The 27,563-nt window shown below is 41.2% G+C and overlaps 1 protein-coding gene across 2 annotated transcripts in view; it reads left to right on the top strand.

The window, feature by feature from the left end:
* Window positions 1-27,563, top strand: part of ino80 (INO80 complex ATPase subunit) — a 36,123-nt gene that overhangs the window by 3,903 nt on the left and 4,657 nt on the right. Inside the window, exons 5-35 of one of the 2 annotated variants that reach the window (XM_041976111.1) lie at window positions 13-80; window positions 201-347; window positions 513-633; window positions 724-929; window positions 1,067-1,120; window positions 1,280-1,483; window positions 1,585-1,789; window positions 2,046-2,113; window positions 2,208-2,429; window positions 2,701-2,781; window positions 3,227-3,322; window positions 4,087-4,146; window positions 4,261-4,403; window positions 6,302-6,386; window positions 6,470-6,587; window positions 6,763-6,848; window positions 7,781-7,948; window positions 8,160-8,293; window positions 8,653-8,720; window positions 8,893-8,986; window positions 9,215-9,419; window positions 11,523-11,663; window positions 12,242-12,467; window positions 20,117-20,244; window positions 23,643-23,737; window positions 24,411-24,483; window positions 25,021-25,179; window positions 25,379-25,481; window positions 25,574-25,662; window positions 25,834-25,989; window positions 26,376-26,547. In XM_041976111.1, coding sequence (XP_041832045.1) covers window positions 13-80; window positions 201-347; window positions 513-633; window positions 724-929; window positions 1,067-1,120; window positions 1,280-1,483; window positions 1,585-1,789; window positions 2,046-2,113; window positions 2,208-2,429; window positions 2,701-2,781; window positions 3,227-3,322; window positions 4,087-4,146; window positions 4,261-4,403; window positions 6,302-6,386; window positions 6,470-6,587; window positions 6,763-6,848; window positions 7,781-7,948; window positions 8,160-8,293; window positions 8,653-8,720; window positions 8,893-8,986; window positions 9,215-9,419; window positions 11,523-11,663; window positions 12,242-12,467; window positions 20,117-20,244; window positions 23,643-23,737; window positions 24,411-24,483; window positions 25,021-25,179; window positions 25,379-25,481; window positions 25,574-25,662; window positions 25,834-25,989; window positions 26,376-26,547 — 3,975 coding nt within the window. Of the gene's footprint in view, window positions 1-9; window positions 81-200; window positions 348-512; window positions 634-723; window positions 930-1,066; window positions 1,121-1,279; window positions 1,484-1,584; window positions 1,790-2,045; window positions 2,114-2,207; window positions 2,430-2,700; window positions 2,782-3,226; window positions 3,323-4,086; window positions 4,147-4,260; window positions 4,404-6,301; window positions 6,387-6,469; window positions 6,588-6,762; window positions 6,849-7,780; window positions 7,949-8,159; window positions 8,294-8,652; window positions 8,721-8,892; window positions 8,987-9,214; window positions 9,420-11,522; window positions 11,664-12,241; window positions 12,468-20,116; window positions 20,245-23,642; window positions 23,738-24,410; window positions 24,484-25,020; window positions 25,180-25,378; window positions 25,482-25,573; window positions 25,663-25,833; window positions 25,990-26,375; window positions 26,548-27,563 lie in introns of both variants that reach the window. The other variant, XM_041976110.1, reaches the window with a different exon arrangement.

The raw sequence follows: 27,563 nt of genomic DNA, 5'->3' as shown, positions 1-27,563 counted from the left end.
TTAACCCAGCAGACCAAAAAGCAGATAAAACAAGCCTCTATAATTTTTCCAAGCTGAAGAAGAACAGGAAATGGCTGAAGGTATTTCAAAGATTATAATAAATTAAGATCATCACTTGCAGCCTGGTTACTTAACCCTTTTAATGCTGTGTTTTATGTCCTGTTAAACACATCTTCACATTCCTCCCCTTTCTTCTGCAGAACATCCTACTGAGTGACGACACCACAGATTCGGACACAGACTCCGATGATGGCAGCTTCACTTTGTCTCGGGAGGAGATGCACGACATGCTGAGGCTACATCGTTACACCAGGCAGCATCAGAGCAAGTTCTGCTCTGACCGAGAGGTATAAAACACACTAGTGTTCAAAAAGCATTTGCAATTAGTACTATTGTCGGATAAAAGCTTTGGATAAAAGCGTCTGCTAAATGACTGTAGAATAGAATAGAACTATTGGCATAAGTTTTTGTGATTCCATTGTTGTGTTCACTGCGTATATCTCTTCTTGCAGCTTTATCAGTATCAGTACTATAGCACTGGTCTCTTATCTACTCATGACCCTTTCTATGAGCAACAGCGTCACCTTTTGGGCCCAAAGAAAAAGAAAATTAAAGATGAGAAGAAACTTAAGGGTAAGAACATGGAAAGTTCATGATCATCTCATTGATTTTTTTTTTTTTTTTTATCATTTTTTTAATGGCTTCTCTTTTTTTTTTTTTTAGCCAAATTGAAAAAAGTGAAAAAGAAAAAGAAACGGGGTGAAGGAGAATACCTGGATGAGGATCGTCCTTATATTAATAAGATCTTTGCTAAGTTTTCCCACGATGCTCCGCTGCCCATGGTGAAGAAAAAGCATCTCACTATCGAACAGTTGAATGCACGGCGACGAAAAGTGTGGCTTACCATAGCCAAAAAGGAGATCCCAAAGGTTAGGATACAGAAAGAAATGGGGAAAAAAAATCCATGTATTGCAGCATAACTTTTTTTTATTGACAGCTTTTGGATAGAAAAATGGGATTAGGTTTGGTGCCATCTACGGAGACTTATTTACTCTTTTCGTTACAGTCTTTCAAGCAGAAGACATCTGCTAAGAACCTCGTATTGACCAACGCTAAAAAGGTAAGTAAAATGTTCACACATCTGTAAAGTCAAAATGAGTTCTTACAGACATTGTAAAATCATTTTGTCCTTAGTTTCTCTCATTTTCTTCTATTGATGGTTTTTAACAGGTCTGTTTCTGTGTGAAGTTTTGTTGTAACCTCTTTTTATTTTCTCCAGTTGGCTCATCAGTGCATGCGAGAGGTGCGGCGTGCAGCTATCCAAGCTCAGAAGAACTGCAAAGAAACGCTGCCCCGTGCCCGACGCCTTACCAAAGAGATGATGCTCTACTGGAAAAAATATGACAAAGTGGAAAAAGAGCACAGAAAGAGGGCGGAGAAGGAAGCTCTGGAGCAGCGGAAACTAGATGAAGAGATGAGAGAGGTAGGTGACAAGGACGTTAGGGTAAGTTACTATTCACTTTGAGAAACCTAAGTGGTGATGCATTATATCTATGTTTTTTTTTTCCCCCTTCTATCTCTCAGGCCAAGCGACAGCAGCGTAAACTGAACTTCCTCATCACCCAGACGGAGCTGTATGCTCATTTTATGAGTGGCAAAGCCAGCATGGGGGGTCCAGGAGGAGATACAGCTCAGGAGGAAATTTTGAGAAAGCTCGAAGACAATGGAGCCCAGAGACAAATAGACATTGGAGGAGGAGTAATGGTCAACATGGGACAGGAAGACTATGGTATGAAGACAGCTATGTTGTTGTTTATGACTGATGGTATATATTGACTCCCCTTGTGAAATTATTAACTAAGTTTTCCAAACTATCTCAGTGTCTGTAATTTGTCTAATAAGTACGCAGTAATACCTTTATAAGAACATCAGTGTCTCCTCTTTTTCCTCTGTTTTGGCAATACACTCTGACATGTGGCAAAGGATCTTCAGATTTAATCTGATTCTAGTGATTTCATTTACAAAACGATATTATGTGATTACAGATAGTGAATACTATAAATCTCAGGCCTTGAGGAATGCCAAAGAAGCCTATCAGATTCATCAAGAGAGGGTAAGCTGATGCATGCACACCCATAAAAGATTCACTTATTCCAAATACACAAACCCTGCTTTACTTTGCATAATCTCCAAATCTGTTGATGTAGACAAGGATGTTTGATGAAGAAGCTAAAGACAGCCGCAGCGCCTCTCTACACGCAGCCGGCGGCTTGTCTTTAGGCATCGGCTCTGGGTTTGGAGAAAGCTACAGCCTTTCAAACCCGTCCATTCAAGCAGGAGACGACATTCCTCAGCCTACAATTTTCAACGGAAAGCTTAAAGGTTACCAACTCAAAGGCATGAACTGGCTAGCCAACCTCTATGAGCAGGTAACCATCTCTGTTTCTGAAACTAGGAACTTAAAGGAAGGATTTTTATGTCTTTATGTTTACAATGTACATCTCTGGTGGTTGGACTGAACATAATACAGTGGTCATTAGGTGTGTGTGTTCAGCCTTGGTGGAAAAGAAAAACAACTTTTTTTTTTTATTAATTCAACAATCATTGCTAAGTGTTTTTTTGGCAATCCGTAACATATGATTACTCATCCACATGGAATCATTTACTTTTTTCTCTTTTGGTTTTTTCTGATTTCTGCAGGGAATTAATGGAATCTTGGCAGATGAAATGGGACTGGGGAAGACAGTTCAGAGTATCGCCCTGTTGGCCCACCTAGCAGAGGTGAGAAAGAGCACTGGGTCAAAAGGCTTTTTTACACCACTCTCCATCAAAGCATGGTGGAATTTTCACTCGTCTCTGCTATTGTTTTTGACTCATGGAAACATCTACGAGGCTGATACTTTGCACACCTGCATCCTCTATAGAGTCCCTGGTTTCTAGCTTATGCTTTTTGCAGGTGCTGGAACATTTCATTGCATGAGCAATATGACAGATTTCATAAAATGCAAATAGCTTGTTTCCCAGCTCTTTAGATCTCTTGGTCTCCAAACTCTGAAAGGGCGGGGGAGTGGAAATGTGAGTTTTTCAGTCCACTGTCGCTGACAGAAAGATGCATGGCTCGTTCCTTCAGGGCTTCCTGTTATTGGGTGCTGCTCACACATGCATGTACAAATACCACCTGCTGCAGCAGCTGATGATATGTTCTTTTTTTTCTGTTCCTGCACAGAGAGACAACATCTGGGGTCCGTTCCTGATCATCTCCCCGGCGTCCACACTCAACAACTGGCATCAGGAATTCACCCGCTTTGTGCCCAAATTCAAGGTGAGGATCCCTAACACTGCTGAGTGAGCACACCAACGGAAACACCTGCAAAAGCATTTAAAGGAACCAAATTTATAATATTTTTTTATTGTTGACTTTTTCTTGTCCTTCCTGACCTTTTCTTAAGCTTTTAAGAACAAATGAAAGATGACAACATTTTTAACATCGACCACTAGGGGGCACTATTGTAGCATTGAGTTTCAAAAGGCTCTATCTGCCTTTTTTAAGTTGCTGTTTGAAAAAGAAATCATATTGCATGTTTTAACTTGCCTTTGACAGACTGTGTATAAGCTACAAATCATTTCTCAAGAATATCAATATACCAGCTATGCTTGAGTACACACTCCCATATCCAGTGTAATAAACATTACTCTTTGTTGTACTCAACATTCAGCTATGTCCACATTCTCAGCTAGTTTGGAAATAAATCAGTTCTAGTTTATTTTGCTAATGAGGTGTGAAAAGACCCTATTACACAATTTGAAGATAAGCTTCCTGAGCACTCAAAGCAAGACTGAGGGAAAACAATGGAAAACCAGCTTGTGTTGAGTGATATTATGATGTGCAAGTCTTTTCACATTGCTAATACTCAAGTGAGTGAAGAAGCGACTCGTACGTGATGCTGGGCCTAACTCACCATGGTTGCGTTTTTCTCACACTGATCAGTAACTGTGTGGGTTTAATGTTGAATATTCATACTGTTTACAGTGATAATGTTAGAGTTGATAAGCTCTTAATTTGTTGTTTTGTTACTGACCCATCAGGTGTTACCATACTGGGGGAACCCTCATGATCGCAAAGTGATCAGAAAGTTCTGGAGTCAGGTAAAGATGCCTTGTTTGTGAAGACGCATCACTGTGTTTTTTTTTTATCAATAAAAGCCATTCTTTTATGTAGATTTGACTATAATCCTCTCCATGGTGATTTGTTTTTCATAGAAAACCCTTTACACACAAAATGCACCATTTCATGTGGTGATCACAAGCTACCAGTTAGTGGTCCAAGATGTCAAGTACTTCCAGAGGGTCAAGTGGCAGTACATGGTTCTAGATGAGGCCCAGGCTCTGAAAAGCAGCTCCAGGTAAAACAAAAAAGAGCTATTATGTTGTTGTGTCTCAAACACAGAGTTTTAATGCACTGAATCTCAGCCCCTTTTCTTTTGTTATTATTCTTGATAATTATGTCAATATTTAGAGTTTGCAAAAGTTATTTTTTGTTTATTTATTACATTTTAATTATCATTATCATTATTATTACCCCGTTTCTGCTGGAGTGCCCCAAGGTTCTGTACTGGGCCCCCTCCTTTTTATCATCTACATACTCCCACTCGGCCACATCCTTCGTAAATATAATATCAATTTCCACTGCTACGCGGACGACACCCAGCTCTACCTCTCAACTCAACCATCTGCCTCGCTCCCGCCAACCGCCCTCACCCTCTGTCTTGAAGAAATCCAGTCTTGGTTCTCATCCAACTTTCTAAAACTAAACAGCTCTAAAACGGAAGTCCTCTTGGTAGGCACACCTCACACCCTATCCAAAGCCAATAAATGTTTCATTACTCTTGATAACTCAACTGTCCTCCCCTCCCCTCAGGTTAAGAGCTTGGGTGTCGTCCTCGACAGCACATTGTCCTTCCAGTCTCACATTAATAACATCACCCGGTCCGCCTATTTCCACCTACGTAATATTTCTCGTCTCCGTCCTTCCCTCACTTCCCAAACTACTGCCATTCTTGTTCACAGCCTGATCACATCCCGCATTGACTACTGCAATTCACTTCTTTTTGGCCTCCCCAATAAGTCCCTCCAGAAGCTGCAGCTCCTCCAAAACTCTGCCGCACGTGTTATCACTCGGACCCCCATTGCTCATCATATCACTCCCATCTTGCAACAACTCCACTGGCTCCCCATCAAACAAAGGATCATCTACAAAATACTGATCATCACTTTTAAGGCACTCCATAACATGGCTCCATCTTACATCTCTGATCTCCTTCATCCACACACCCCTTCCCGCACACTGCGTTCCTCCCATACCCATCAGCTTTCCGTTCCCCCGGCACGTCTGGCAACAATGGGGAGCAGGGCGTTTAGTCGCTCGGCTCCTCATCTCTGGAATTCCCTCCCTCCTGATCTCCGTACAGTGGACTCCTTCCTTCTCTTCAAATCCAGACTCAAAACTCATCTGTTCAGACAGTCTTATCCCCCCTAAGTCCATATACATCTTTCCACAGTGTTTCCTTCCTCTATCACTTATTCTGTTTTGTGCTTTTAATGTTTTGCTTACTTTTAGTGTCTTATGTTTGTACAGTGTCCTTGGGTGCTTTGATAAGGCGCTTTTTTAAAATAAAATGTATTATTATTATTATTATTATTATTATCAATAAAGTTTAATTCACATACATTCATAATTTTCCAACTCTCATTTAAACACAAGTACTTCATTTTGGCAAAAAAACAAAACAAAAAAACAAAAAAAAAAACACAGAATAGAGATAAAATGTGACTTTTAAAATACTGTAAGCTTCTATACAGTGCTTACACAGATGACCTCCTGGAGCTCCTGCAGATTTGGGCCAACATTTTTATTTCTAAACGGTTAACACGATGTATGCTTGGGGCTAAAAGTGTTATCAGAAATGTTAAGTGAACACAGCTCGCAATAAGTCAGCTTAAAGAACAACGACACAGTTCTTAAACTCATGTTAAAAATCAACTAAAAGTCTGGAAAAATGTACTACTGGACAAAGTGTCATTTCTTAGTTGCTACTGGAAATGGGCCAAAATCTACATATCCACTCAGAAAATGGTTTGAAAAACATTTAATCTTGAAAATATCCACGGGTCAGTTTCACACGTCACTGATGTGAATACTTTACATTTGACATCTGACATAGATGCTAAATGCTTGTTGCTGTTGGATCAGAGAATCTCAATTTTTTGCCCTTGTGTTTTTTTTTTTTGTTTTTTTTTCAAGTGTTCGGTGGAAAATCCTTCTGCAGTTTCAATGTCGAAACAGACTATTGTTAACTGGGACGCCTATCCAGAACACTATGGCTGAGGTGAGCAGTGTGTGAGTATATGCTGTAAATATATGTGTAGAAATCAGTACTGTTAACAGTTGCATGTTATTGCTGCTTCTCAGCTGTGGGCGCTGCTGCACTTCATCATGCCGACGTTGTTTGATTCCCATGAAGAGTTTAACGAGTGGTTCTCCAAGGACATCGAGAGCCACGCCGAAAACAAGTCTGCCATCGATGAGAGTGAGTGCAACAAAAATATTTCCCTCAGCCGCTTGTCAATTTTTTTTCTCCCCCCATTTTCTAGCTGACAACACCTAATTTTGTATTTTTTTTCCACTCATGCCATCATGGCTGTTGTATCCCTGTACGGTGTTGCATATATTTTGTAGTCAAACATGACTGATTTGTTTTGCAGACCAGCTTTCCAGATTGCACATGATCTTAAAGCCTTTTATGCTGCGCAGAATCAAGAAGGATGTGGAAAACGAGCTCTCAGACAAGGTAGGGGGAGCAGACTTTCTTTCTTTTCTCTTAGCCTGAGTTGTTTAAATACAAATGAAGTAATAACAATTTACAATATTGTGTCTTAAGGAAGGAATTTGAGTTTTTCTTGCAAAATCTAACCTTAACATTTATGCATAACCTTAAGTGTTTGGAGGTGTATTTAATGTAACAATTCTCAAATAATAATAAAGGCTCATAAGCATGCCAATAAGTAGCCATACTTTCTTTCTCCACTCGAGTTAAACCTGCTTTCCTCTTCCCCCTCTCTGCCTCTTTGTATATCTCACTGACACAGAAAGTATTGCAATAAGTCTGTGAGTGATGCTTGTGCTGGCAGATCCCTCTGACAGATGTTGGACACAGAGTCTGCTGCTGTCACAGGCGGTACACACATACACTGTGGGAGTCTATATACCCAGAGGCAGAGGCAGAGGAATGACAGAGTTCACAGCTCTCCTCTCATTTGTCTTTTTCTGTTTCCCTCTGCACCCATGAGTAGTCCTGCCAACCCACTTCCTTTGCTTTTCTACACTTGTTGATTTTCTGTTGTTCTGCCAGCATGCTGAAGCTAATGCTAATATGTGAAGTTTTCACACAGTTCAGGCTTGGTTTAGGTTGTTTCTGTTCATTTTTTCTACTCTCATTAAAGTGTGATACTTAGTTGATGTGTGGTTAAGGGATGCTAGGGGAAATGGGTGTGGAAGCTGTGAAGTTTTTTTTTTTTTAAACACCAGGTACCACTGGAAGAAGAAATAATTATTGATAAATTACTGAAACTGAAGCCTGTCTTTTCTAGATTTTACTCAGCTATTTAAAACAAAATAAAAACGATGACATCGCCACTGTGGCACATTTTTGATAATTACTTCTTAGGGCAGGTTTGTGTGTTGGAAATCCTTCAGTACAGTCACTCTTCTCTCTCTCTGCAGATTGAGATCCTGACCTATTGCCAGCTGACGTCCCGACAGAGGTTGCTCTACCAAGCTTTGAGGAACAAGATCTCCATCGAGGACCTGCTGCAGTCCTCCATGGGCACAGCTCAGCAGGCCCACAGCACCACCTCCTCACTCATGAATCTGGTCATGCAGTTCAGGAAGGTATAAGCTATGGCAGATGTTTCAGTATTCCTTTTGTTACAAAGAAAAGAGTTTTGGCTTTTTTTGGCTACAATTTTAAAAATATAATAACTAGATAAAAGCTTCAACAGTATTGTCAAACTCTAACTTAGAAGAGGTTTGCAGTACTCAGGCAAACAAGCGTGAGTACATGCATTTTGTTAGTTACACCTGCGTGTTTCTTTGTGTGTAGGTTTGCAACCACCCAGACCTGTTTGAGCGCCAGGAGACGCGCTCTCCTTTCCACATGTCGCTTAAGCCGTACATAATGTCAAAGTTACTCTACCGTCAAGGCCTCATCCAAGCACACAACCAGGCCAAGAACAAGTAAGTCCTTGCATATTGAAACATTTACAGACACATTTGATCTGCACAAATATACCCCGAATCCATTTAAAGCTGGTCTATCAAAAGGTCTCATAACATTGTTTGAATAGGATTAAGTTTGTATATAGAATTTCTGTCTAAACATAGTTAAATATGTCTTTTGTTGCTCCAGCAAATCTTTGTCCTTGTGGACATTTGCTGATTTGGGACTCACAGAAGGCTATTATTCCAATTATGGGTCTATCCATAGGAATTTTGTGGGTTGGACAGAGATCAGATTATCATCCCTCATTCAGTCTCTAGTTCTGCCTGCCACCTTTTGTGGTTTAACTTCATCTGCCACTTCATGTCTTTCTCAGATTATTGCAAGTGCTGTTGTCTCCCTTCTCTCCACATCACATCCAGCAGTCTCTGTTTCACAGGAAAGGTGAGAACACATCAAGTGCTGATTCCAGAGAAAACATGATTCCTGCATCAGTTTTACCAGTTTTTCTTTGTCTTAGATTATCTCTCCATAATTTATTTTCTTCCCACATTTTTATTTAGTTCTATTTTCTTGGTGTAATCTCTTATTTTGTTGTATGTTTTTACTGCTTTAGGTGATGACAAAGGAAGCTGCTTCTCTTTCTTGCGCTTTATTGACGTGTCACCGGCTGAGATGTCCAAGATGATGTTGCAAGGCACTTTAGCGAGGTGAGTGTTTTTTTTTTTTTTTTTTTTTTTTTTATCTTCAGCTTTTTGATACTTTTTCAAAAGTAAAAAATCTGACTTTCCAATGTGCATCTTAGCAAGACACTAGAAGTGCATCAGCTCAGGGTGGAATGCTATCAATAACACTTTAGAAAAAGTTAGATTTTGCAGTTATGGTGATGTTACTAATAAAGGTTTTTCTTCCCTGGCTTCCATTTTTCCCTTGCACAGATGGTTAGCCCTTTTTCTGTCCCTGAAAGCTGCATACAGGCTCCACCATCAACGCCTGTTCAACCATGAAGAAGAGGAAGAGACCGGGATTGGAGTCAGAGCAAAGTTACAGCCCATGATTAAATGTCTATCTCATAAGGACCTGATTCTGTGGGTAAATCGGCCTGTCACCTTCCCCAACACACAAACCAGCCCCACCCTGCAGGTGAGAAAAACTCAAACACACTTAAGAATGTAATCTGTTCACAATGAAGTCTTGAGTAGCCATCTGCAGTATACATTAATGAAGGCAGAGATGTGAAACACCAGTAGGCAGGCATGTGCTGCTGATGAGACTGACATTTTCCCCAGAGCATCCGTCGGTGTTTGGCCACACACCATGCTCTCTAGCTCAGGCTTCCTCTGCGTCCACTGGGATACAGTTTGGAACATAATCCCTTTGCAACTCTGTGACCCAATAACACTGACTTCCCTCCTGTGTAAATCTCAAGGGCCTATGAAAACCAGCATCTATCTCTACTCTATAGTGAGACATGTAGAAAAAAAATCATTAAACACATTGTCTCCTTTAAATCAAAATAAAGGACCCTAAAAAGCCAAACCACATAGTAGCATTTTGTAGAACAAGTTTCCAGTAGTTGCACTGAAACATGCAACTACTGGAAACGGGACAGAATTTATTCATCTTGTTTTAGAGGTCAGTGTCAGTGTGAACTGGTGTGTTGGTGGTTTATGGCAGACTATGGAGGATTTGGAAAAATAACATTGCACATTATTTTTGATCCAACAGAACATTCTGATAGCTTAGTAAGTAAAAATGTTTTGCCAGACCAGCTGTCTTGGGGATAATTGTAGAACACCACAGTTATATGTGTGGGACTGTAGCTGAGACTCAGTGTTAAACTGAGACAGCACATATTTCTTCCTTTTTTGTTTGACAAAATTGGAAAGCTTGTTTTCCTCTACGTTAACAATGTGCAGGTGCCAGTTCAAATATAGAGGCCATCTGTATAAATGCAATAGCACACTTATATTACGTGTCCACAGCGCTGCATGAAGCGTTCACTTTTTCTGTTTGGCTATAAAGCATTAAAAAACAGCTGATCAAATTCTACCCTGCAAACCAAATTTATGTCACATGACCACCTTACTTCAATTCTAACTTGCTGGGTGGAAAACACCCGGGGGGTAAATGCTGTAGGGGTAATTCCATCCTCTTCTTCCTCTGGTGGCCTCATCACACCGAGTTATGCAGACGCCTTGCATCTTAGCTTCCCCCCCCCGGAGCGGCTCAAGGGGCAAGCAGAGAAAAAAATAAGAAAATAGCTCAAATATGAGCAAGAAATGGAAACTTTGTGGACACCTGGAGAGCTGATATGGTATATGGTGGTGAATGGCCATGCTGACCCCAGGCTCCAACTTGAGCTTCCCTGCAGCTTTCACCGACTTCTTTCGACTCCTCGTTTTACTTTTGAAATTTGCTTGTAGCTAGCACATGGTGGCATTTCTCTCTGCTGGGCTCTTCTCACTCTGGCTGCAAGCTTGACATTGCGGTCAGTGTTGCGCTCAGCTTTCCAGTGCTCCTGTTGAGAAATTGGGAGGAAAAAGACAGCTGTTAATATCCCGATACAACGGCCTTTTTTGCCAGGAAATGCATCCCTTTGGCTTTCTCCCCTTGCATATTTATCTATTAAGTCCATTAGGATCAGATGCTAAATATGCAGGAATCTCTTGTTTAGACCTTAAAACATAGATAAAGTGCTTCTGTTTGCTCATCTTGGCCATGCACTGTGTTGAAAAACTATTATCTGAGCTGGTCATCGCAAGAAACTTTGCTGACGTTTACCTACAACCTGCCATAAGATGGCACTATGTAACCATATTAACACATACACCACACATACATCATCACACACCTTTAAATCTTAGTGTTGGTTAGTCTGTCAGAGTGTTCATTATTATCAAATTGTGTATTTGGTTCACACCATGTAGGTTAAATTATGAAGTAGCCAGACTTGTCCTGTGACATTTGCAACTCAAATCATATAAGCTGCAGTAATCATACATTTTATATAACAATTTAAGCATTTAGCTGAAATGTTAAGTAATGTTTTAGGAATATAGCCAGTAAACGTTTATATACATGCAGAACAGTCATTAAAAAAATAAAAACAAGAGCACTGCACTTAGTAACCTCTCTTGAAATATTATTTCAGCAGTAGCCATAGTGACAAATGGATTCACTATTTATACAGTTTGGCTTTCATAAAATGAGACAACAAGGTTGATTTGTGTGTGTGTTTGTTAGGGTTTGGTGTTCACGGCCTTCAGGTCCGACATTTCAGGACACACTGATGTGAGGATCCACAGTAGAAATTCTGCCACCTCCACGCTCAGGCCCAGCCAGCCCACGCCACCACCCAAGTTCCTGCTCGCCGCCACACCCAAGGTAAGCGCACAACATCAAGACAAGGGCCCTGAAGAAGACACTCCAGCAAGTCCACCGTGTGTGTTTGTGTGTTCAATCGGTGTTGTCCGTTTGTAAGGACAGGCAAGCTTTTGGGTGGTCGTGGAAGTAAAAGAGGGAAGCGCTGTGAGCATTGCTTTTGTTGGTTTTAACAATGAGAAGCTCTTATCTGTGAAATGTGTGTGGCTGGGGTGTGGGGGTGACCACGGTGCCTTCCAGCTGCACTTAAAAACAAACATAGCCTCTTAAAAAAAGAAAAAAAGACCTCTTTGCACAGGTTGTTCACCAGTTGTAAAGCTTCCTCTCACTCCCCCGCCCTCCACAAACCCACACAAACACACACAGATGCAGAACCTGCTGATTCAGGGAAACCGGCCTGCAGCCTGCTCTCCATCTCACAGTATCAATGTTTTTAATAAAATCATCACCTGCTGTATTTTTTTATGTCGTAATGCAAAGCAGATGTTCGAAATATCAATTGATGGGTTCAGATTTTAGTTTTAGAAGAAGGAATAAAACCTCTGCTTGTGTCAATATGCAAGTTATCTTCTGTTTCCTAGGTGACGGCAGTTCCCATGGAGCGTTATTGTGACGACCGCAGTGCTGAATACGAGTGGCGGGTGACGCGCACCGGAGGGGGCATGATCTTCAAACAGTGTTTTCTGTACGGCTCTCCCGAACTTGCCTCAGATTGGCGTGCGAGGGCTAATGCCTTCCACCCAGAGAGCCCTGGGGGTCTGATGGCCCTTTACCCTCGCCATGGATGGTCCTTTATACGGATTCCTGGTAAGGGCTGCTATTGTGTGTTGATTTGTCATTAGAGCGGCATTTGCTGCAATTTGAGATTAAATTCATTCCTAAATACCTTAAAACTTTGATGAATCCATAGTAGTGGTCTGCATTGCCTTGGAAAAAAGTCAGTGCAGTAGCAATAACCCACAGTTGGTTTCATATTTATTTTCACATTTTAACTGACCGTATCATGTCCAGTTTTGTTGAGTAGAGAAAATAGAGGCCCATTAGAGTATCCACCAATGGTCTGTTTCTTTTATATCTTTGCATCTGCCAAGTAACAAACCCTTTACAGTCTAATACTAACTGCTGAAATAAAGGCCTGCTGAGGAGAGGTTAACTTACATAAACACACAGGTTAGTTCCATGAAGGTGTGGATGCAGGATTGCCCCCTTTTGTGGACTTTGCAGCCAATTTCTGGCTCTCCAGCTCTTTATCTGAAGAGCTTCGTCTGTTGACCGAAGGGTCAACTGGAGTAAACCACACGGTGGTTTTGCTGCCAGGGTGCAGATGGCTGATGGATGTCTAAGGTTAAAGAGGCCATTGCCTTTTTACAGACAACACGTCCGTTCTCACTGACCTGCTCGATCCCTCTTGCTCTGATAAACTGGATTCTGATGACTGCTTTCTTTTTGTTTTGTGAGAAATGGATGCATGTATCCTGAGTTGATGCTTTAATGGCTTTAAGTTCTTAAAGTCACAATTAATCATGACTCTGTAGTGCATTTATTACCATTCGGCTTACTTAATAATATTTCTGCAAATCCCATCAGACTGCATATTATAAAGTCTTTTTTTTTTGCTTTTACCCATCTGTGCATGCATGTGCTTGTGAGAGCGTATGTGTGTAAAAGTGAGAAACAAAACAAGTATTTGTGTGTCTGTGTGAGAACAGTCTGAAAGCTCTTGTGAAGTTATACGCAGGCAGACAAAGCGAGGAAGTTTAGCCACTGCTCATTGTTCAAGTGCTTAGTTAGGTAACACTAATAGATGGTCTGTCTGTGTGTGAGTAAGTGTGTATATGTGTGTTGTTTGTGTACCATCAAGCCCATTCAGGGAACCGTGCAGTGCTCACACAGGGCCTGAGGTGTCTCTCAGCTCGCTGCACACACTCTCCCACGCTCGGTGGCGTTGCCCCGTCTTCACACACAAACTTCAGGCAGGCTTCACCTCTGTCTCTCTCGCTAACAGACAGGACCGTGAAATGAGTATCTGGCTGCAGCCACTCAGTCCGTCTAGTCTCCCACTTCTTTCTCAGCCTCGGTAGGAAGGAAGTGACCCAACACTCCGGCACCCGTCCTGCGCTGAACGCATTGTTGCCACATCAAGGCTCAGATATGTACAGTAGCTCAGCTGAAGTTTCCCACCCTCCTGCTCCTCCGTACTCCCAGCTCCACACCTTAAGAACAAATGGCAGAGCTGAATAACTGTTTGTTTGAGCGCCATGGCGTGAGTAGTGCTGCCCGCTGATATCGATGGAAGGAATCTAATCAGAGGACTTATTAGGAATCAGGCAATGGAAGAGGAAAAAACAATTGAAGCTGTAATGTTTTAGGCCACAGATTTAGTTTGTTTTTGAGGTTATTGTGTGGACAGGATTTCCCCAAGTGAAAGATGTTTCATTCAAAAAAAGAAAAATTATCCAAATTATGCCAAGAATGTTAATATAATTGATAATAATGTGATAATAAGACCTGTCTGTAGTAATGAGACGGGATATTTTCAACCAAGCGATAAACCCATGCAGCCACTCTGTCTTAGCTACAGGATGAGGCAGAAGAAGAAGCTTGTTGTAAACCTTTAACATCCAGTTAAAGGACATCTCAATTCAAGTGAAACAAGTCATCCTTAGCCTACACAAACAAAAGAAATCAATCAGATAGTAAATGGGAACATTAGGGGTGGCCACATCAACAGATTAGTTTATTCTGAGAGGAAAAATAATACACCCATGAGCTCTGCAAAGTTAAAAGGCCTCTTCAGGAGGTAGGCATATGAACTAAGTCCGTGCCGCGTGGTGGACATCGCCAAGAATACAAAAGACAGATTACAGTTGAACATTGTAAGTGAAGGTTCAGCAGCAAAGGGGACAGCAAGCAGGATGTCTTATTTCCAAAAAACAACTTTAAAAATCCATTACAGAGCAGCATTCTTTGACTGATGAGACTAAAATCAGCTTGCACCAAAATAATAAGGAAAAAAAATCCCATATCACATTAAATTATACATCAGCAGCTGTCGGTCACGTGTAGGTGATGGCATGGGAATACGTGGCCTCCAGCGGATCCGGGTCACAAGTGTTTGATTATGGGACTGAAGGAGCCAGATGAGCTGCAAAGTGTATAAAGATGTACTCTGTTCACATCAAGCCAAGATTAGATGAAGCTTCGCAGAACAGATGGACAGTGACCAAAAACTTACTTTGAAAAGAGTCCAGAAGAAGTTAAATATTCTGCAGTGGCCAAGTCAAACATTTGATCTCAACCTGATTGAACTGCATTTCACCTCCTTAAAATCAAAACTAAATGCACAAAAAAATCTACAAACAAAAGGACACAGCTGCAGTTAAGACTTTCAAAATCATCACAAAGAAAGAAACTCATTATTTGGTTGCACAAGATTCTCTACAAACTCATAAAAATGCCATTATTTTAGTCATTGTCATGTTAATACTTCCAACTTTATCTGAAAATAGGATTTGCCTTTATTCCCCCTTTCTTCTTTTTAGATATAAAATCCTCATATCAACACTTGCACTTTAAATCCCTCATTTATTATAAATAGATTTTATTTAAAACCAAAGTCCAAACATTTCCAAATCTAACTGGAGTTAAAGTGACATTGCTTCAGCTACCTGTTATTCTCTGGAAATGCTGCACATATCAACACCTGGATGACTTTACATTCAAACGGAGTTCAGTTTCAAGTAAAAATATCAGTTTTAAAGGATTTAATCAGCTTTCATGCTGTGGAAATGGAGAATGTAGCACAGAAACAACTATACTTGCTGCCTGTGTGGCCTCTGACTCATTTACAGTATTTAGAAGCAACATCCCCACAAAATGATGGGCTTCTCACTATAAAAGCAGCTTCGAACTTTATTGTAAACTATGATTTCACTTGGGAGGAGTGTGTAAGATATGGTAAAGACTTTGGTATTTCTGTGACAGGTCGCTTATTTTTTTCTAGTGTATTTCAATGCATGTATGCGTGTCTATCTGTGTATCAATCAAGACTATGAGAAGTTAATAGAAGCATGTCAGTTCTGGCCCTGCAGCTCACATTAGACTGTGGGAAATGCAGTTGTGCCTTCCTGTCCCTTCAAAGAAACCCCAGCTCTCCAGCAAAATGGCAGGAAACTTCCCCAGCCCTCTGATAGACAGGCACAAAACAACACAGACGGCCAGCCTCACCACATCACTGTCTGACTCTGCCCCCTCTCAATCTGCATTAAACTGGCACCGCCAACCGTCTGTGGAATTTGTTTTTTTTTTCTCCTTCTTCTTTTTCACCAGCAAAGAAAAGCAAAACAAAGCAGCCAGCCAAGTGTGTAAAGGGGGCGAGAATTCCTACTTTAATTTATGGCTATTTATGTGTCCATGAGATGGGAAAAAAAATTAATTTGCAAAAACTTTATAATCTTTGAAATCCAAAGTAGACTGAAGAGGGAGACATTAGCCGTATTATTCCTCCTGGCCGGTAATATCTGTCTCACTCTGTTCTTATCCAGCAAGCTTTCATCTGTGGTGTGTTTGAGTCAATTCAGGCCATGGGTAATTATCAGAGATCTGTCTTAATGACAGAGTTCTTAGTGGGTGTGGTGTGGAGAGGTTCCCCGACAAAACTTCCCCAAGTTTAAAAAGACTAAATTCTCTTCTCACTATCAGCTTCTCCAGCCTCCCATTGGCATCTGGCTCTTAACTAGCCTGATGCTGTTGCTGTTAGAAAATTAAGTTTAGACCTGATTTTGTCAGTATGTGCAGAAGCAGCAAAGAAGCGCAAGGCTAATATTTCCATTATCAGCAAAGCTGAACAAGTGTTGCCCATTGACTTATTGATTTCACAGTGTAATGTATCATTATACAGTGAGAGGCTGATGCCTGGTTCGATCGTTGATTCGACCTGTTCTCTGGCCCCCCATCTGTCTCTCTTTCTCACATAACCATCCATCCATCTTCCTTTACCAGCTCTAGCTCTGCAGTCATGCTGTTGTTTGTCTCCTCTCTCTCTCTCTCTCTCTCTCTCTCTCTCTCTCTTTTTTTTTTTTTTTTTTGTTGCTTGGTCGCATCTGGCTCACCTCCCTTGCCGTTGAGGATAGCTCTGCTTTTGGCTTTGGCAGCAGAGGGGAAGGGGACAGGACAGAAGACTGTAGTGGTGTATTAATGAAATTAGCACTGTACTTGGTTTGGGAGTATCAGGCGCCAGGCACCAGGGCTGGGCTAGGGTTAATTAGCTGGCAGCACGCCTTTAATTGGGTCAGGACCATGTCAAGCCCCTGGCTCTGGCCCTACAGGGATTGAATTACAATATCAGGGGACAGACAGCAGGGGGGGAAGAAGAGAGGGGGCAGGGGGTGGGAGTGGCAGTAGTGGAGTAGAGAAGGATGGAGAGGGTGCTGGAGGGTGTAGTGGAAGAGGTGGGGGACAGCGGAGTGTAGCTTAATCTGCCAGCAGGCGGTGAGGATAGGAGGAGATGGGGAGGGCTGGCTTGGTGAATACCACTGTTAGGCTGGATTGGATTGAAGCGAATGGGTGGGTGGGTGTGGGGGTGTTTATGAAAGGGGGACAGGGCAGGTGGTGAAGCTTGATATGTGTATCCATAGCAACGGCAGAGTGGTGTGACACTGCATGCGATTTGTTTGTGTTTTGGGGTGTGGTCTTAACACAGTCCTCATCTGTGTCCGCCCACGATTTTCAAAAGTTGTTTTGTGTCCTCGGAGCATTTAGATCTACAATTTAATTAAAAAACGGAGCCAGGTGTCGCACTCTAATTGTTCCCCTGTTTTCTTTTTGGATATGGCGATCTGAACCTTTTGTTTCTGCTTAATACTGCGGTTTTTACAGAATCTTAAAGGGCAGTATATTAGATTCATCAAATCTATAGACATTCAATTCTAATGCCTCTAATTCCCCCTCTAATTCGTTTTACATGCATGGTTACTACATTTAGTTTGCTCACATTTACGACTTGTGGTCATGCATTTCTCTGCAACCACATGTAGCTCATAATGCAAGCCATAAGTGTTATATTGGAATGACACAGACCACCAAAACCCTCCCAATTGGCAGTTATTTACTTTCTTGGCTTTCCTTTATGGGTATGGGAGCAATATTTAGACTGCATGCAGCACTAAATGCTTTTGAACTCAGCCACCTCTCACTAAGTCACATTTCTGGGGAGTCTCAGTGGTTGCAGTGATGTTTTCTTTTTTTTTTAAAAAAAAGAAAAAATACAACATGATTCACTTGGTTATCCTTTGATTATATGGTGTTGTCCCTTGTGCTGACCATTTCCTTGCAACTTAAAGGTCACTGGCTATTAAATTTGTTACTGGTCAGATGATGCAAGTACAAAATGGATCAGAACATGTCACTTGTGTAGTCGAGTGTCAGATTGGTGTTTTCTTAAAGAGCAGAGCTGCTTCCCTATTACTACATCCCTCCTAATCCAGGCATAAACAAAAGGATTATCCTGACTGACACGTCTCTATGACCAGAAATAATAGCATCCAACTGCTTATAATAAAGGATTTTCTCATTCAGAGTTTATGCCCTTCAGGAACAGGTTTGAACACATGCAACATTTGGTTGTTTGACTCTAGTGTTCAGATAAGAGCTTTAAACCATCTTCAAGCATGACATTAGAGTCTGGAGGCTTAGATATAATCTGTTAAACAGAAACAGATGAACGGCAGCGGCTTGAACAGTATTTCCTTACATGAGCATTAGTGTTTTTGCCAAGCGGCGGTTTGCAACTGGGTGCCTGTTGGTGCGGTCCACGGGGTTAGCAGGATGCCCTTGACTGCGCCGCAGTCATGGTTAGACTGGCACCTGCGGTAAGGGGGCTCCGTCTGATCTAAACCACGACATTACCGCAGCCACCACTGGGCTAATACCGCCTTCGTGCAACTGGAGCCACCACGGACCCCCTCTTTTTTTTTTTCTTTTTTTTCTTGCATGTCTAAGCTGCTGGATTACTGCATTACACTCTGCTTTCCATCTCATCCTTCTTATTTTTCTGGTCAACAACTTTCTTGACGTCAAGAACCAACTTATTGGAAAGAAATTGTTTATCTGAGGGCATGCAGTGCACCGGGTTCTTGGTACACACCAAATTTTTGCTACAGCCAATTTAGCACTGTGCTGGATTTGCTTTTGATTTAGTTTGTTTTTGTTATTCTCTTTGCTAGTTTTTTCATTATTTTTCTGTTGCCATTTTTAATCTTTTGTGGTAAAACAGAAGGCCGTCCTGTCAGCCACCTGAAGAGAAAAAGTGAAAGTTTAGTTGGAACTAATACAGTTTTTAATGAGCTTTATGGACTCAAAGCATTTTACAGGCTAATACTACTCCACAGTGACCCATCAGTGAGCTCTTCACTCTCTCCCCAGAGCATTTTGTCTGGTCATCTCTGCTATTAGTTTCTCTTTAACACCTCTACAGGACCTGACCTTGTTTCGGGGACAATAGTAACAGGGGTCACAGGTCAGGGTTCAGCCTGAGTACAGATTAGCATAGATTTTTTTGCGGCTTAAAAGTCAAGAAAGATCCATTTGTCTTGTTGGCTCATCAAGGGCATTGTAGTGCAGATGTTTATTTTATATGAGTATTTTACAAATATGTGGCAGGACGTTATATGAATGCATCGTCACAGCTTCAGTTTACATTTTCAGGCCATGTGTTTTGAATTAATGAGGCATGATTATAACGTGGTTGGTTATGTTCCTGTGACAAAGCAAGGAAATAAGACTGAGAAATATTTATAAGCCCAGATTTTCACAGCACAAAAGGCCTCGTGAACAAGTGTCCAACTCCAGGGCAAGAAGGCCAAGCCTCACTCTCCCATGGGGACTCTCTTGTAACCCTGGCCCGACCCTGTCACCTGACCCTGCCCTGATGTTCTCCCCACCAAGGGCCATGACCTTTTGGTCAAACACCATAGTGTGCCTGTCACCGAGTCGATGGCAGGCGTGGTCTTATTCCTCATTCTACCATTGTGACAGATGATCTTAATTCCTCATCATCAAAGACCCACTTTAGCAACAGATCCAGAGTCAGTTGCCCCCTAAAGTGCTCTCATTGGTCAATCGTTTGAAGTCTAGAGAACTCCTGATGCGGTGTCAGCTGTAACGTGACCGATACCAACTGCCAAGCCTATTTGTTCATCTTTTGTGCCATTGTGTGAAATTGTGTGAAATTTCTCACAATTTCTCTTCTTGTCTCATCCTCTCTCGCCTGTTCGCCTGTATAGTAATAGAAAATGATCAAATGGTTTTATTTCTTTAGTAAAAGCTGATGACTTTTGAATTCATTGCACTGTTGTGGACAGCTCTATTTTACTCTTGAAGCAAACAATGAGAATAAAAAGGAATCTCTTCTTATCCAGGTGATTTGGGTTTGAATTATTTGCCTTTTCTTCTTTCAGATAAGGAAAGCCTGATCACAGAAAGTGGCAAGCTCCACACCTTGGACATCTTGTTGAGTCGGCTAAAGGCCCAGGGACACCGAGTCCTCATCTACTCCCAAATGACACGCATGATAGACCTGCTTGAGGTAAAATACAAACCCTTACACACACATTCAAACATTAATAGCTTATGACTATTCATTATCCTATCCTTGCATTAATGTTAAATAGAATCTGGCCTGTTTATATTTTATTCATCAGTTTTATTCCAAATTAAGTTTTCAAGCTGGTCTGCTTCCATTGGTGGAGTATTGAGCTTCAGTACCTCTAATAAGCATGCCTGTCCCTCGTTAATGCAACCATTAGATGGTTAATTAACAGGTCAGGACTAATTAGAGGGGTCTCATCTGCAGCGGAGGCAGCCAGATGGAAGGGATGACTGACAGTAGTGAGAAATGAGAGGAGGTGGAGGGAAGCAGAGGAAAAAAAGCAAAGGCTTTGAGGTTTAAAAGAGGAAGGTATAAGATTGACAAAAGTGGCTGGGAACAAATAAAAATTTACAAAACTTGTTTTTTTTTTTTTTGTTTTTTTTTCTCCTACTCTTCAGTTAAAGCCTGAAACAGAGTGGCTCGGGTCAACGGCAGCCGACCTCTTGGTACTTTTATCTGCTCGGGATAAGTGCTTTGAGCTGCTTAGTTGGTATTTTAGAAACAAGAGCTGTTGAAATTTAAGCTGGATTTTTTTCTTTCTGTTTTTAAGCCTCATGTTTAGCTATAATCTGATTGGAGGTCAGCATCTCTCTGGGCTGAAGTTAAAATAAAGATGAAATGGCAGTTTTTACAGTAGTCGTGCGCCAGCAAACTTAACGCAGCACATTGTTGTCTCCATATTTGTTGCAAACATCACTATGGAGCCAAAAGCCTCTGGCATGATGTCATTGGAAATTGCTTCCCCTTTCACACAGCACAGCAATGGCTCAACAGCCAAATCTTTTGATGGCAGATGGACTCAACCCAGGTGGTTAAGGACTGTCTTCCTGTGTGTCTGGAAAACAGTGGGAATGTCTTGTGTGTAAGGCCGTAGGAAAACAGCAGTGGGAAGAATGTTCAAGATGGCTGAGATAACAGTAGTAGGCCATTCTGTTGTAATCTCCCTCTCACTGGTTGTCCTACCTTTAGTTGTCCCTGTTAGCTACGATTTCCTGGTCTAATAAGGCAATTTGACTGCGCCTTGTGTATCACAGAACTCATTGTTTAAAAGTGACCTCATAATGTAATGGAAAGGAGAGCAGGATGGGATGGGGGGGTGACAGCATCTCCTCTACTAATGGGTTAAAGACAGCCACAAATGAAATCATACATTCACTCAATCTGGTTTCAGTTTTCCTCCACTATATTAACTTTCTGATTGGTTGAAGGAGAAAAAAAACTGCAGATGGATTTGATTTCCTGACTTTGACTAAGAGACAGCAGAAGAGAGGCTGATGCTAATCTTTGTCATTAGCATTATTGTTTTCAACACCTGTCAGCTGCCGGTTCTCCTGGTGATACCACTCCGTTGGGTGATGAATCGTTGAGATTGGGGCAGCCTGAAGATAAATAACACTGCTTGTTTTCTCTGGGAACAGCTGATAACGGAGCATGGTCCTCCTGCTTCAGCTGCACATTTGTGGCTGCTTCAACAACACTTTACTGTACTGCGAGTCTCACAGCGATGGGGGTAGTGCCTGCACTGACTATTTGGCAGAAGCAGAGGCCAGTTTTTTTTTTTTAATGATTTAAGGAATTAAATTTACCTGTCAGATATGCATACATTTAACATTACGTACACATATTAAATGTGACTAAGGGCTGCATGTAAAGGTTGACTTAAAATAAAAAAAATGCACATATCCCACAGGAAATGGGAAATTTGAGCATTTTTTTTAATTAATTGTTTATCTTTTCTCATGTATCACTCAATGAATAGGATGTGTGACCACTAAACCTTTTTTTTTCTTACTGTAAGTATGATTCATAATGGGCTGTTGATAGTTCGATGAAAAAAAACAAACATTACATCCACTCAGGTTGACCCAAATGAATTCCTTGATTTATAACATTTGAAATTGAATACATCATAAAATAAGTGAAAAATCACAGATATATTAGAATTGTCACTAATGATTAGCGCAAACTGCAACAGACTATTAGAGAAAATTGCCAGCTGTTGGGGTTTAGATTTCAGTGTAGCAGTACTCTTGGAGGAAGACCACAATTAAACTGCTTGTGGGCGCGATGGTCTAGCCAAGGCTCATAAAATACAGCACATAAAGGTAGCAGAGGTTGTGACTTCTCAGGTGATCCTTTCCTGAAACTTTCAGTGATTTAGATGCAGATTTGAATGACTGAGTGCAGCTTTCTTTAAAACAGCAATTGCGCTGGCAAGATATCAGTAGCCAATTCAACAAGGTTAGCAGTGTTTGGGAGAGCACTGGGCTAATGGTCCCTAATGGAGTGTCCACTCGGAGCAGATGGGGTTTTCGGGAACTGAGCCAGACAGACAAGAGGAGGGCAGGCCCTGGCGGGACTGAGGCCCTCTGTGTCATGACAGGGGTTTGAAAGGGGTCACAGAAAACACATTGTCAAATCATTGATATCACTAGTCATGATTGCATGAGGTGTGTTGTGATGGGTGTCAGTGATTGTCATTGGTTCATTGGTCGGAGAGCACTGACATGTTTCATTGAGAAGGTCACAAGTTCAGGGCAATACTTAAAAAGAGATCATCTTGCCACCTCATCAGAACTGTTGCTCCTTAGACTTTAGAGCCCCTCCCATCAAACCTAACACCCCCACGCAAACACACAGAGCAGCTTAACAGACTTTGTGGGAGGATAGAGTGTCAATATCTGAATTTTTTAGTCTCTACGGGTAGGGATTGAGGTTTCAAATCAAGCAATGCACAGAAAAAAATGGGATTGTTTTTTCATTTTTTTTTGCATAAAGTTGCTATCAAAGAGAGATTTTAAAATGAAAGACGAATGTTTCTTTACTCTTGGATCTCAAACACAGGCCTGCAGGGTCTATCTTTTTCCCCTGGGAAACACTTGCACAGAACTATGTATCTGAAAACGTCAGTGTGTTGTTGACTATTCCCTGTGCAGAAACAACAGTTTGTGACTTGAATTTCAACAAGTTTGGATCAGAAAAGTATGTGGGTTTCAAAATCACCAGTAGAGGTGATCCAGAAAGGTTCAGTAGTGCAGACGCATGAACTGTACTTTTTAAAATAACTTGAATGCAGGACTTAATCCAGTTTATACATGAAACAGTTTGAAAAGTAAAACCGAATGCAATTCTCTTGACAACTCGCAGATGTTAAGCCATTTTTCTCAAACTGGACATGACATCTTTGCTTTAGCAAACATTCTTCCTCAAACACTTTAGATTCCTGGAGCCAGTCCTCCTTACTGGGACTGCACTAATCTGACAAACACCGGTATAAATAGGAAGCTACCGACATCATATATGATTCCCTTTATATTTTTGTCCCATATCCCCAGGAGTACATGGTTTATCGTAAACACACCTACATTCGCCTCGATGGGTCCTCCAAGATTTCTGAACGCAGAGACATGGTGGCCGACTTCCAGAGCCGGTGGGTAAAGTTACAGTTAGTGTGTGTGTGTGTGTGTATGTGTGTGTAAAACCAAGCATCCATTTTTGCTAATAACTCAATGTAAAGCCGCCTCTTTTGTATATTGTAGCAATCAGTGAACAGTTTAACATCCAAATATTGTAAGCATATGTGTGTGTCAGCATGTGTGCATTTCTTAGCGAGTCCACATGCTCTGGATTGCATTAGTGCATAGCTCTCAGGCGCCAGCGCTGCTCCAGTTTTTGTTGCAGGGCAGTGGTTCTCCAGTTGGGGGGAGGAGGGGGTACAAAGATGGGTGACCAAAGGAAAATACTGCAGAGAATTTATGTGGAGAAAATAAACAAACACAAGCTTGCGCGTGCTAATGGGCTGACTTTTTATTTCACAAAAATCCAGCTTGTTTCCCTTTGAGACAGTTGCTTCTCCTATTACTGTAAATAGTTGATAAAAATGATGGGGTGGTGGCATGCTGGCAAAAGTTTGAGAGTTTATTAAAGCTGCTTTATAGTTTAGACTTTTTTTGTATTTTTTTTCCTCCTACAGTTTTTGGAGGATATCAGCTTACATTTTTACTTCATTTCAAGCCACGATACAATGTCTAAATATTTGTACTGTGGCTGCACTTGGAAATAAATACATCTCTCTTACTCCTCTCTCTCTCTGCTTTCCACAGAACGGACATCTTTGTGTTTCTGCTCAGCACAAGAGCTGGAGGCCTTGGTATTAATCTGACTGCTGCTGACACTGTAAGTAACATGCACGCTGGAAAAACACTACGTTGACACAATATCAAAGTTTAAATAGCACTAACATTTCCTAAATAGCTCAACACACATTGTCTATCACATTTTTTAACTAAGTCAGAAAACCATCTACTTAATATGTTATGACCGGTGTTTCCTCATTAATGATATGTTGACATAGTGATTCATTAGCGTGAATGTATGTCTAATAAATGGGGGTAAGCATCAATGTAAAAGTGATATCTTTGTTTATGACCATGTCTCAGGATAATCTGCCTTTTTGTCCCTGTAGTCCTGCTCAGCTGAGATTAGCTTTAATAGCAGTGAGTTAACACAGCACATCTGTCAGCTCACTGGGGATAATGCGTCACTGTAATTAGACTCAGAAGTTACAGAGAAAGGAGTGTCTGCTTCATATTTCAGCTTTCATCACATGAGTTTGCACAATGTAATACACCAAAACTAGACAGTTTAAAAGTTAACGGTGAGATCTTAGTCTTAATCACAGAAAAATAAGAGTTGTTTTCTTTTCTCTTCCAGGTTATTTTCTACGACAGTGACTGGAACCCCACAGTGGACCAACAAGCCATGGACAGAGCCCACAGGCTAGGTCAGACCAAACAGGTCACCGTCTATCGCCTCATCTGTCAGGGCACGATTGAGGAAAGAATCCTGCAGCGCGCCAAGGAGAAGAGCGAGGTCTGAAACACATTTTTTACATTTCATTTTCTCTTTTTAATATAAATAATAAAACTGACCTCCCTTTTTATATTAAATAGACATTCAATGTGACAAATTGTTTAATTTTCAGCTCTTCAATTACTTTCTCCTTGAAATTCATGTAACTATCAATTAATTACAGAGAGAATTAATCCTTTTAATGTTTTTGTGTAACCAGATCCAAAGGGTAGTAATCTCTGGAGGCAACTTTAAACCAGACACACTCAAACCTAAAGAGGTTGTCAGCTTGCTTCTGGATGATGACGAGCTGGAGAAGAAATGTGAGCGCAGACCATTCGGTTTTGATGAGCTCAAAAACATTACGACCACCTGGAAGGAAGAAAACTAAAAGCATTGTGTTTTTTTCCTGCAGTGCGTCAAAGACAGGAGGAGAAGAGGCAACAGGAGGAAAGCAGCAGGGTGAAGGAGCGCAAGAGGAAGAGGGAAAAGTATGCAGAGAAGGTATTACGCGAACATGCTTGGTGAAAAACAGCTGTCTTGTGGGTTAGCAGTTCTGATAGAGCGTGGAGCAGAAAATATAAAAGGACTGATGACAACGACTAATGTAAATGTCTTCTCATCCATTTCTCCCCACACGTCCTCCTGCTCCGCTTTCCCACATCTAACTTGCAGAAGAAGAACGAGGAGTCAGAGAACAAGCGGAAAAGGGACGTGAACCTGGTCATCTCTCATGCACCTTCAGCTGACAACTCCAACCTGTCTGCAGATGGAGATGACTCCTTCATCAGCATTGAAATGGACTCGGCCATGCCCAGTCCTTTTAGTGAGGTGAGGAAATCCAATGGAAAGTTGAAGAGATAAAATGTTTGTGATGTTAACAAGTAGTCGGTGAGATCTGTTACTTGTCTGGATGACCTTTTACTAACTCTTTTAATTTGCATCATGTGTTATTTTAATTTCTCTCTTTTATCAACTTTTGTTTCATCTTTGATTTTTACTTCTTATAATCTTTTTTTTTTTTTTTACACTCTCTTCTATTTCCTTCGCTTCAATCCTTTGTCATATTTTTATTACTATACCTCGTGCATCCCAACTTTCCCTCACACCCTTTGCTTCCTCTTGTTGCCTTCACTGTACTGACCCATTTCCTGTTCCCCTGATGTGCTGACCCCCAGCCTATGTATATTTCTGTGTGTGCCCCCATGCATGGGCAGATCTCCCTGAGCAGCGAGCTGCAGCCTGGGTCGTTACCCCCGGATGCTGATGCAGATGAGAGCAGTAGTGACATGCTAGTCATTGTGGACGATCCAGTTTCTTCTGCTCCTCAGTCTCGGGCCACCAACTCTCCCGCCTCTGTGTCAGGATCGGTTTCTGACAACATGAATGGTAAGGAGATAAATAAGTTTAGCCTGTAGCTTGTATATTCCTTCAGAACTGCACTGACAAATGTTGATATTATGCGTCAGAACATACACATAAAAAATGTGATTTTATTTAGAGCGTTAAGGATGTGAACTTTGATGTGTACGTACAAGCTTTGGTTATTTTAGAATTTGCATATTTTTGTATAAAGTTTCTGCATATTGTCTATATGCAAAAGCCATTTTTGTCCCTTGGGAACACTATATTATTTGTTTACAGACACTATATGCACCAATATCCCCTTTGTTAACATGGCAACAGGGAACTGCCAGCAAGAGTTGCTAACCTTGTCAGTAGGACTTTTTACATGTTTCCTCATGCCTGTGTCGTTACGTTGTGAGTATACTGAAAAATAGAGAGATCAGAATGTACTGCTAAAGCAAGCTCACTGCTACATAAGCGAACACAGAATTAGCTGCTTTTCAGTGAGCTTTTGAGAGGAAGACAAATGTGCTGCTTACAGAATTATGTGGCAGGTGTTTCTTTATAGATTTTCTTTTGTAAACTATGCTGCATGTGTCTTTTCCAGCCCACATTCATGGCTTCACTTGGCATCAAAATGCCTTATTTGGCGATTTATCTTTTCTGTCAGTTTATATAATCCTGTTCAGAACTTTTCAGTCCATTTACATGACACTTCAATAAAAAAATCTAATGTATTTACTAGTCTGACTAAAACTGGACTTTTAAGATACATGTTAACATGTCCGTTAAGGTGAGATTAAAATAGGAGTCACATTACTCCTGCATGTATACATCAGTTCACAGTTCCCACACAGTTCTTTTACCCGGATGTAGCAGCAGCCAGTTCACAAAACAAGAAGAAGATGATAAAAAAAATAACTGCCTGTTGTTTTAGGTCTTCATCCTACACCATTCATCAACTGGAAAAAGCCTAGTGCCAAACAGACTGAATAAGGGAGCAATTCTTCACCTTTTGTAATGGAGGCAGAAATACTTGAGCCAATAAATTAATTCCT

The sequence above is a fragment of the Melanotaenia boesemani genome, chromosome 22 (genome assembly GCF_017639745.1).
Source record: "Melanotaenia boesemani isolate fMelBoe1 chromosome 22, fMelBoe1.pri, whole genome shotgun sequence".
In the NCBI taxonomy this organism is placed as follows: domain Eukaryota; kingdom Metazoa; phylum Chordata; class Actinopteri; order Atheriniformes; family Melanotaeniidae; genus Melanotaenia; species Melanotaenia boesemani.
This window is presented reverse-complemented; position numbering and strand designations above follow the sequence as displayed.